Here is an 11,442-nt window from a genome sequence, read left to right as displayed (position 1 = left end):
AAAGAGTGGGGTGCACAATCACAAGCTTCTATGTTCCATATTTTTAATGAAAGACTTCAAGTGACAATTTGCACTTTCCAATTACCCGAAAGATGTGTGTCTACAATATCGAAAAATTGGGATAGGTTGTGTTTAAATGGGATTATTTGAAGGGTGTTTTTGCTAATTAGCCTAATTTCTTTGCTTTACCGACTGACCAAGCACGAGTCTGAAAGCAGCTTGGCACTGATTACAAGCGCGTGGGCGACTGCTGCGCGCATCGTGCACGACCTTAAAGAATGGGCCGGACTCCGGGTGCCTCCTCTCAGAGCTGCGATGAATGGGGGGCTGCGTCAAGAGCACTATATAAGCGCGCACTGCTCGCTGCGGCTCCAAGCTTCAGTGAACAGCTCCGTGGTGCTGAACACCGACAGCAACGCGAGTGGAACCATGGACCGACTCCCGTGGAAAGTTTTTCTCCTTTGTTGCCTGGCCACCTCGGAGAGCTCCGCGCAAGACTTGGGACAGACGCAGTTTATTTGCACGTCGGTGCCCAAGGATATGGACTTGTGTTCGGCCACCATGCAGAACAGTGGGCCGGCGGAGGACCTGAAGACGACCGTCATGCAGCTGCGAGAGACCGTTCTGCAGCAAAAAGAGACCATTATGAACCAGAAGGAGACAATCAGGGAACTAACGTCCAAGTTGAGTCGCTGCGAGAGTCAGAGCTTCCCGGCCGCGGCGGGACCCGGCGGGAGGCGGCCGGGCGCCAAGAACACGATGGGGGATATTTCACGGGGCACCGCAGAGACCCTGGCCCAGCTGGGACACACTTTACAGACTCTCAAACAGAGACTGGAGAACCTTGAGGTAGGAAAGTTGCAGTGCAGGCGAGTTCTCTTGAGCTATGTGCTGTTTGTAAGAAGCCAAGCCACACAAATCGTCAAAGTGTATCTTTTACTGAGCATGGACAGTATACTTGTACACCCGCAATAATGATGCAATGGGTGAGCTGTGTGTATCAAACAGTTATGAATAGATGAATAGAATCCTGCTTGGTGATAGATAGATAGATAGATAGATAATGAATATATTATTCATTCCATCCGTGAGGGAAATTGAATTATTACAGCAGAAATATTCACAGAGCCTACACCTACATTAATAATATGAAAGAAAATGTATATAGCCTATATAAACCAAACGATTAGAAAAAGATGTTTCATGTTATGGCACAGTTAATTCGACGATATTCTATCGCACTTGCAGTGCTGTGCATGTGCAATGCATCATATCAACAGCTGTTTGTAATTGCCTATTTTAGTTTAGGGTCGCTTTGAGTGTGATCGGTGCCACTCGATGTCCTGAAAACTACAACTAACTTCATGTTGAAATAACATCCACAACCCAATCACGCACAGTTATCTTTAAAGTGGATACAGCTGGCACTGGATTTTATTATTGTGCAAGTGTAGCCTACCTTATAAAGTAGACTAGACGGGAAGCTGTAATTAGTTATTCTCACTTTTTTCATAGAGAGCTAAACATCCGCAGATACAGTTACACCAAGGCACCTAATTTAAGAATAACTATTTCCACCTGACAATTAGTCCTTCCTCTCTAAAACGCATCCCTTTCTCCTTTCCCGTGCGCTGCAGCAATACAGCCGAGGGAATAACACGGTGCAGGCGAACAGCCTGAAGGATCTGCTTCAAAACAAGATAGATGACATGGAGAAGCAGGTTCTGTCTCGGGTCAACACGTTAGAGGAAACCAAAAGTGGTTCCAGGAATGACAGCGAGCAACGGAACCGTGTGGAGTCCACGCTCACTTCTCTGCACCACCGCATCACAGACCTGGAGAAAGGTGCGTACACCGGATCTGTGGTCATGTGGGGATTGTAATTAAACTTGATTTATTGTCCAAATTCATATCACCCTCTCGAAGCCTGATACAATGAGTTCATGAAGTCCCGCGGACTCAAATGTTTCTTTTTGCCCCGCTTGCTGCTGCTGCGGCATTCCTCGCCTTGCGCGCACACTGAGAGGAAAGACAGCTGCATTGCTTTGCATATCTTAAGACTACTTTGCCCTTTTGCCGTTTCTTAGCCAGGCGCTGACAAGTGTGACTTGCAAAAAAAAAAAAAAATAGAAAAAGAAGCCTTAAAGGATCACAAGTACATGCTGTGGAAAGATCATGCTTTGCAGTTTCTCTCATGGGCAAGTTGGAGCATTTATGAGTCCCCCCTCAGCTCTTCAACTCTTGTACGCTGTGTGCGTGTGAGTGCGTATGCTGCTGGTATTTGCACATCACTCTACAACAAAATCAGCCCTCCTGTGTGGAGTCTGCATGTTATTTTTTGTGTAGCCTGGCTTCCTCCCACATTCTAAAACCATAAGGCTAAATGAAGACTTGACATTTCCCATCGGCATGAATGTGAGTTGAAATGGTTTTATGACTAATTCTGGCGACTAGTTCAGGGCGTATGACGCCTCTTGCTCAAAGTCGGCTGGGATAGGTCCCAGGTCATCCGTGTGTGTACAAGAGGACGAGTGGGATAGAAATTGGAGGAACACATCATCAACGTCTGCGATTGGCTGGCAACCAGTCCAGGGTGTCCCCCGCCTACTGCCAAGAGCCAGCTGAGATAGGCGCCAGCACCCCCCGCAACCCTTGTGAGGAATAAGCGGTCAAGAAAATGGATGGATGGACGACAACGTCTTCAAGCGAAATAGCAGGCAAAATAGGAAATAGTCTTCATTGGTACTGAAAACAGAACAGAAAATAATGCATTTCATTTGTCACTCTTCAGTTGTCCTCATATGAATTTCATCCACATCTTCATTGTTGGCACATATGCATAAACATGATTGTTAATGAATATCGCTCTTCCTAATCCCTAACCACACCCACGAAATACAAAAGATTTTCCAGAGTGAGCAGAAGCAAAACTTTACAGACACAGCGACATTCATCTCATGTGCAGGCAAAGAAAACAGACCCACGGATAAGTTCCAGCTGACGTTCCCCCTGAGAACCAACTACATGTACGCCAAAGCCAAGAGAAGTCTGCCCGAGATGTATTCCTTCACCGTGTGTCTGTGGATCAAGTCCAACGCCTCACCAGGGGTGGGGACACCCTTTTCTTACGCTGTCCCGGGTCAGGCCAACGAGATGGTGCTGATTGAATGGGGAAACAACCCAATGGAGATTCTCATTAATGACAAGGTACATATTCCGCTCAAAGTGTGAAGTCCATTTGAACGAGAAACCTGCAACTTCCTGAGCCAAACCAGGAAGTGAGAGACAACATGGTACCAAGGTGAGAAATATCTCTCCCAATGTATCTTGCTGCAGGTTGCAAAGCTGCCCTTCCTCATCAATGACGGCAAATGGCACCACCTGTGCATCACGTGGACCACCCGAGACGGGATGTGGGAGGCCTTCCAGGATGGCGTGATGAGGGGCAGCGGTGAAAATCTGGCACCGTATCACCCCATCAAACCGGAGGGGGTGCTCGTCCTGGGACAGGAGCAGGTAGATGAACACGCTTGTTGCCGTGGAAATGTGCAGCAGTAAAATAGCATCTTCACTTTGAATCGAGGTCCTCCAAAAGTTGACCACTTGCTGTAATTTCAATAATTGTTTTACTTTAAAGGGACAGTGTGTAGAATTATTCAACGTTCATTCATTTTAAAAACTCACTTTTAGTTTCAATAATATACAAAAAAATATGTTCAATCACATCAACGTACATTTTTACATTTTTGAATGGAAATTTTCAACTCTCATTATTGTCGTCAGTGCTTGATCATAAATGACCACAAGAGGGCGGCTGATAATGATTCGGCCACCACCACCGAGTACTAATACCTGTAAATAAGACAAAAGTCCATCCCTAACATTAACTGTCATAATTACAAATAAATGAAATGAAAATGAAATCTCTCACCCTTTGATAACGCATCATAAATGACCACAAGAGGGCGGCTGATAATGATTCGGCCACCACCACCGAGTACTAATACCTGTAAATAAGACAAAAGTCCATCCCTAACATTAACTGTCATAATTACAAATAAATGAAATGAAAATGAAATCTCTCACCCTTTGATAACGCATTTACTGCTGGAGAAAAATGTAAATGTATCAAACAAAAACCATGAGCTCATAATTTGATGAAAAATGGTGGCTGCAGAGGGAGGATTTTTGCTTGTGCTTTGACCTATCACTCCTCCATACATGGTCATTCCATCTTTTTATATTATTGATGTTGACATTGTGTCACTTCGGTCTTACAAGATGGTACTGAGCAGCCCTGATGGATATGTACAAGCCTCTCTCCTATTTTGTGTTAACTTTATCGTTTTTCTTTTGAAAATAAACTTGCAAGTTTATAAAAAAAAAAAAATGTACATGACTTTAGAGGCATTCAACGTTGGAATGTTTCATAAAATGCAATTTGCTTTCAATAGAGCACAAAGACAAGCTCTTTTCTTGAAATGAGCCAACTGAATATTGGCTTACCAACAGGTTGAATAAACACACTTCTAAAAGTCCTTTTTTTTATATAAAATGCTGGATTAAAAAAAAGAAAAACAAAATACATCTGTGATTGGCTGACGACCAGTCCAGCGTGCACACCCATCTGATGTCAGCTGGAATCGGCTCCAGCTCATCAATGACCCAAATAAAGACACATGGTCTAAGAAAATAAATGGACAGATAAATGTACATTGTGAGAAGCCACCTCATGCAATATTTCTACATATTTGTGCTTGAACAACAACTGTTTTTTATTTGTTTCTTTGGGCAGGACACACTAGGAGGCGGCTTTGATGCAACACAAGCCTTCGTAGGCGAGTTAGCAAACCTTAACATCTGGAATAGGAAACTGTCCATCACCGAAATCTACAACTTGGCAACCTGTAACAGTAAAGCACCAGCCGGCAATGTGTTCTCTTGGATGGAGAGCAACATTGAAATATTTGGAGGAGCAACCAAATGGTCCTTTGAGCCTTGTCGTTCAGCCAACTGAACTGAATTGAAGCCATGGAGAAAAGGCCTCTGTGTATTTCCGAGTTTATGTTGTTCTCGTCTTCATTTGATGTTTGTTAGAGGCCATTTGATCTTGATTTTAGTTGTAAGCTTCAATCTGGGATTTCTGCCATTCCCGAGTATTTATGTGCTGAACAACAGTTTTCATCCTGAGGGGTGGAGGGGGGAGGTTTTTTTTTTTTTTTCTGAGGAGTTCAGTTGAAAGCACAACTTAGATTTTTGTTTTGGCTTCTGTGGTGTGGGACTAGCACCTGCCAACGTCCGCCCCGTATCTGGACAAGTCACCATCCAAGCGAGGAATTACATAACAGTTCCCACCTGTTTCTCAGAGGAACCCTTGTCAATTCTTGTCAGTAGTTGATTCTGCGAGGAGACGTCGAGCGTGAGGCTTCTTCCTCTTCCCTTCCTCCTCCTCCCTCTTAACACCGCTGGGCCCCTCCGGAACTTGCACTGTGACTGACAAAGAGGACGGAAGGAGCGGAGGGCATGAATGAACAATGCAGAGTCAGACTGTGCTACAAGTCAGTTTGTATATGTCGTTCGCTTCAAGTGTTTCTGTAAGAATGTCGCCGACTTGCCAACATTGTTACAAAGCCTGGGTGCCTTGGGCTGGTACAAATATTCAGCACACACAATGTTTTCAGTTGCAAATTCAGTGTTAATCAGTTTTGGTTTTCTCCTTCTTGAGCTGGGTTCAATTTATTGTTTGGGATTGTTATCCAACATGTGTTTTGGCAGGTGTTTGTACTGCTCTGTATTAGGAATGTTACAGTATCTGTATAGTAACAGCATGAATGACAGAGTGCTGTGAAAGCAATGTTGAAATCTGCTTTATTATCTTTGGGTGTGGGTTTTTTACTGCATTGTTATATGCTCCAAGCATGGCAAACCTGAGAGATGAATAATTTAATTTTTGTAATAAAATTGTGATACTTAATGTCACAGTGCATTTCTGGTGCTTTGTCTTGTCTGTCGTAAAAACAATCTGCATTGCAACAACCAGCTGCTGAAGTTCGAAGACAGCACCATTTTCAAAGACAACATCGTTGCTTTCCCTTCTTCAACACACCTGATTCATATGATCAGCTCATCAGCAAGCTTTGCAAAAGCCTGACAACCATCCTGTTCATTGAAATCAGTTGTGTTGGAGGAGGAAAACCTCAAAAGCCTGCAGGACTCTCGACCTTGAGGACCATATTTGCCATTATATGTTCTGACCCGGCCCTCACAACTTTCCAACCTCAGGACAGACACTCTACCAACAAGGCTTTAGAGCCAGTTAAAATTCAATGTTTTCTAGACTTTCTGGGTTTTATATAAATGTTAAAGGTGCACCATAATCATTCAATTCAGATTTAAAATTGTATTTCAAATATGAAAGAACTAGTTTGAATTCAAATAAAATATTCATGATTTATTTCTCAAAGTCGCAGAGAGCCACAACAGAAGAATGAAAGAGCCACATGTGGCTTCTGGAGTGGACTGTTGTGTACTCAAGTCTGGTCTGCGTGTGCAGTAGGTGCATATGTCACACAACTACTGTTATGCAACCATTCCTTGCCAATAATGAATGTTAACTGCCACTTTGCATAGTATAAAAAATGTGCAGGTCATGGACACATGCCCATAATTTTGACGTGATGCAATATGTATCAGATCTTGTGATTGTTTCTTGCAAGTCATGAACAATAGAAATAATTTTACTCACTAGGAATAATTCAGAAATTTTAAAAAGTACATGACATACTATACTCAGTTATCGTGATCTCTCCTGTATTAATTAATTGCATGTATTAATATATTGTCACCTCACACAATAGATATAAAAACAATTCAGCGGGAGACCCACGAGGGTACGGGAATTTCAGGCAAGCCTGGTTCGAAAGGCCTAGTGTGAACATGCCCTGAAGCATCAATCACCACAAAGCTAAACACGTCTAGAAAAAAAACACAAACCTTTTATCAAAGACTGCAGGCTGATTTGGGGTCTTAATCCTGTCCTTCAAGTGGATTTTCATTAGCTGAGAGAGAGAGAGAGGGACGCATCACTTTGCAGTAATCCCCCATGGTGCACTGCAGAAAAGAGCCTGGGTCGAGTAGCAGTGAAGAGAATGACAAGGCATTTGTACAAAGTGTTCCGGAGTCCCACTATAGCTATGTTAGCAGGAAGGAAAACAGCTTTGAGGCCGGAAGACAATCTGTCAGCCTGTTCAATGCAAATAGACAGGTTAGATTGCTTTACGGAAACTTAATAACATTGACTGCATATTAATTGCAAAACAAATTAATCTCCACCTATGAATCCATTTTACCGGAAATACCTTTTTTTCCTGTTTATGCTTGCGGGGGTTAGAGAGCCTATCCCAGATGACGTGGTGCCAAAAGCAGACTACACAATGGACTAATAAACCACTCTGTCACAGGAATGATATGAATGAGGCAATGGAGGGGAATTAAGCATGTCAACTAGCACACTACTAAATCCACACGCCACACCATCATCATGTTAATACAATTCAATTCAATTCAATTTTATTCTGGGCTCAGGGTCCACTCTTAAAAAACAAACAGACAAAAATATTAATATTTGCATTAACGTTACAAAATAAGATTGAGCAGTTGTAAACTTCTCACTGATCACTTCTTTTTTAGTCCAACACTTGTTGCTCTCAATAGTATTGTGATCAAGTGTATACATTGATACCAATGAAAGCTTAGTTGACGATGGAGGTGAGAAATAAATATATTGTGAAAGTAGTGTGGGGAAACAAATGGTGCAATTTAAAAAAAGAAGACTGTTCTGGGAATTTTAACAAGAAGTTGAGAAAATCCCCAGGTTGTCTTCAGGAACAGGTGAATGATTAAGTTGATACAGCAACCATGATTAGAGAGACAGGCAGAGGGGTGCATGTGTATGTTCCAGGGATACAAAGGAAGATACATTAACTTGGTCACAGAACAAGGAGATGAAGTACAGTGTTCCCTCGTTTTCCGCTGGGGTTAGGTTCCAAAAAATACCCGCAATAAATGAAATCCGCGAAGTAGTTAGCTTTATGTTTTACAACTCTTATAAATGTTTTAAGGCTCTAAAATCCCCGACCGCACAATTTATACACTTTTCTCATTGAGGCATTTACATGTTCTCACATTTCTCTCTTGTTCAAACATTGACAATGTTCAAACCTTCATAAATTTTATAAAATGGGTATATTACTGTAAAAAAATATGCAAAATTGCACTTAAAAAAAAATCTGCGCTACAGCGAGACCGCGAAAAGTGAACCGCGTTATAGCGAGGGAAGACTGTATACAGAAAAAGACATTGGCAAAAAATAAGTAGAATTGTGAGAAACCTGAACACAGTTGATAGTAGTAAAAGGAGAAGACACGGGAAGCGAAGACAGTGATGGAAAAAGCCAAACAAAAAGTGTATTGTATTGTAAGACGTTGGATGGAAAGGAAGGTAAAACGAGTGAAGACCGTCCAGACAGAGGGATTGTAGCAGGTTAGGGTGATTAAAGACAGAGATGGGAATCTACTGACGTACGAGGAAGGGGTGTTGCATTGAATGAGTACTTTGAGGAGATGATAAATTAGAAAAATTAAAGACACAGGAAGACAGAAGAGTTAGAAACTGTGAAAGGGGATGTAAAACAGATTAGGAAGGATCAAGTCAGGAAAGCTCGGAAGAGGAGTAGAAAGACTGTTTGTCCAGATGACATACTGGGGGACACATGCAAGTGCCTAGGGGAAATGAGAATGGACGTTTTGACAAGATTATTCAACTAGATCTTAGAGAATATGCTTAAGAAGCAGTGTTGGGAATAACGGCATTTAAACTAACGCCATTAGGTAACATTAGTTGTTGTTGTTTTTTTCCCCCCATAAACGGACTAATATAACTAATTATTCTCCCCATATTTGAAACGCCGTTATCGTTATTGTATTTGAAGTGTGTTGCGTTAAAATTAATTTTTTAGTTTCAAGCCTCGAAGTAAGCTGTCTGTGTTGCTCTTTGGAAATCTTGAAATCTTATTGTAAATCGTATCGTTAATCGTAAATCTGGAAATCTTGCTGTGAAATGTCATTTGTGCACAGTTAGAGGCATTGCTGTTGTCGGACCTCATCACACTAAAAGTGTCTTGAAAGCTGAAATGTATAGAGACTTATTTTGGAGGTGCCGCGGGAAACGTTTCACTACATGACGGACATGTCGTGCTTTTGGACCTTATGTATGATCAGGAATTATCTCATTAGAGGAACAGCACATTCTGAAAGGTTTGGTTTCAAAGCTAGAGATTGTGATGGTTTGGACAAGCACAGAGGCGGGACACTAAATATTAGTAGAAGAATTCTGGAAATGGAGACACCAAGTTGGATGCAAAGAGGAAAACTAAAGAGAATATTCAAGGATGTGATGAGGGAAGACTTGCAGATAGCTGATTGGGTTTAATTGGATTTATTGAACATATAAACATAAACACATCACAACTATAAAATACAAGTTGAAGTTAAAAAAAAAGGAGAAAAGAAAAATATCAATAGTATCATAATTTACATGTTCAAAAGGAGTAGGAAGAAAAGCTGGCGTTATAGGAGAAAATGCAGAGGGTGGGATATGATGGAAGAGAACGATTCACTGTGGCGACAGCTTTCAAAAGTATTGCAAAATCTGTGCCGAGTTGCAGCAAATAATCAATTGGTCACTTAAGTTAGGAGAGTTTCCTAAATGCCTGAAAATGGTTGCCGTGGAACCGCTCCTTGAAAATGAGAACCGTGGATGCTTCCATGTTAGCAAACCGTAGATCCATCTAAAGCCTCCCCTTCTTAGCCAAGATCATCGAGATAATTTTTTGTTTGTTTGTTTTTAATCAACTCAGTCATTTCTTGAGCTAAAATGGAGCCATCTGACAAATGTCAATCAGGTTTTCAACCTCATCACAGTACAGAATGAGCTCTTGTTCTAAGTTCTAAATAATTAAGTTCTAACGCTAAGTCCTAGATTGGTTCAGGTCCTAATTGAAAGAAATGACTTATTTTCTGACCATTGGAAGTCTATAATATGATCGAATGGCCATGACATACAGTATGGGGTCTCTCAAGGGTCAGCTCTTGCACCCTTTTTGTTTAACCTGTAAGCTACAATTGGGTCAAATTATTTGCAACTCTAATATTGTCTATCATGGCTATGCAGATGACATGCATTTATATCTCCTAGTGTCCCAAAGGACTCCAATTCAATGGAGATGTTGTGTCACTGTCTCGAAAAAATAAATAATAATAACAATAAATAAATAAAATAAAATAACTAGATGGGCCAATATTTCTATTAATCTAACAAAAACAAAACTGGGACCAGTCCCAGTCATCCGTAGGGCACATACAGTACAAACAGCCATTTAGTTCTACATATCTAAAATACAACTTCGTCAATGAGCCTGACATGTACGTTTTTGACATATGGGAAGAAGCAGTAGAAAACCCACAAAAGCTTGGGAAAAACATGCCAACTCTATGCAGGAAGGCCTCAGCCAAGATACGAACCTCAAACCTCTCAATTGTGAGACAGAAAGACACATAACTGCATGCATAACCACACTACTTCATATTTTATATCAAAGCTTTATCCATTTTATGTCATTGATCTAACATTTTGGATCAATTTATTTCCCTTATTTAGATAATATTTAATTGCTGAATCAATCATGTTGTACATCAAAGAAGATCTGGCTTTCAGTATGGTCGATCAATCAATGAGTTAACTAATCATTCAATCAGCGATCGACCCAAAACACATAATGTTGCCAAATTTGAAACAGTCAGTAATAAGATTGATTTTAAAATCAGACAGAGTGATCTATTATCTAAGTGAAATCTATTATCCACATATTTTCTCAAAGTCAAAGACCCCACAAGCGACAAAGTCGTATCTATTCCTCTATACAGGTTGTTTGTCTTTGGAGGTGATTGAGTGGATAAGGACGTGACATATATGCTGACATCTCATTAATTCATCAGCTGTCCCCTGTGGCAGAGGCAGGAAAGAAATACTGCTTTAGCCCACAAGTGCTGCTATTTCGCATGTTTATGTTGGAGTAGCAGAACAGGGCTTTGTAATGAGAGTTTAGAGATGCTGTGCTCAACAAATACGCCCTAAGGTGGCTCTCTGCAGAAAGAGTATGCATTTCCTCCATTATACAGTAAGTGCACAATGAGTGATATATTCTATCCTCCGATTCTCCACAGATGCGTGAATGTTGAGAAGAGGGGAGTGAAATGGAGATAGATCGTCATCTTGCACTTCCCCTCTTTGTGGTGAGACAGCAGGGAAGGGAACTTGTGGCATTTACTGATCAGCAGAGTCCTCCAGGAAGTATTCACGGAGGATAATGAGGTTTCCTAGGCA

The 11,442-nt window shown here is 41.3% G+C and overlaps 2 protein-coding genes across 6 annotated transcripts in view; one reads left to right on the top strand and one right to left on the bottom strand.

The window, feature by feature from the left end:
* Nucleotides 1-286: 286 nt before the first annotated feature.
* LOC144020929 (neuronal pentraxin-1-like) lies at nt 287-5,979 on the top strand. Its single transcript, XM_077524855.1, has 5 exons — nt 287-849; nt 1,638-1,845; nt 2,966-3,207; nt 3,337-3,516; nt 4,796-5,979. The coding sequence occupies exons 1-5, from the start codon at nt 316-318 to the stop codon at nt 5,015-5,017; spliced, it is 1,386 nt and encodes a 461-aa protein (XP_077380981.1). The 5' UTR covers nt 287-315; the 3' UTR covers nt 5,018-5,979.
* Nucleotides 4,571-11,442, bottom strand: part of LOC144020930 (endonuclease V-like) — an 83,672-nt gene continuing 76,800 nt past the window's right edge. Inside the window, exons 10-11 of one of the 5 annotated variants that reach the window (XM_077524858.1) lie at nt 6,994-7,058; nt 5,359-5,493 (exon numbers count right to left, since the gene is read on the bottom strand). In XM_077524858.1, the coding sequence (XP_077380984.1) occupies nt 7,027-7,058 (32 nt within the window). In that variant the 3' untranslated portion in view covers nt 5,359-5,493; nt 6,994-7,026. Of the gene's footprint in view, nt 5,494-6,993; nt 7,059-11,442 lie in introns of those variants that run through there. The other 4 variants (XR_013283999.1, XM_077524859.1, XR_013283995.1 and 1 more) reach the window with 4 other exon arrangements.

Source organism: Festucalex cinctus, chromosome 6 (genome assembly GCF_051991245.1).
Source record: "Festucalex cinctus isolate MCC-2025b chromosome 6, RoL_Fcin_1.0, whole genome shotgun sequence".
NCBI lineage: Eukaryota > Metazoa > Chordata > Actinopteri > Syngnathiformes > Syngnathidae > Festucalex > Festucalex cinctus.
The sequence above is the reverse complement of the archived record's forward strand: the minus strand, read 5'-3'. Positions and strand labels throughout refer to the sequence as shown.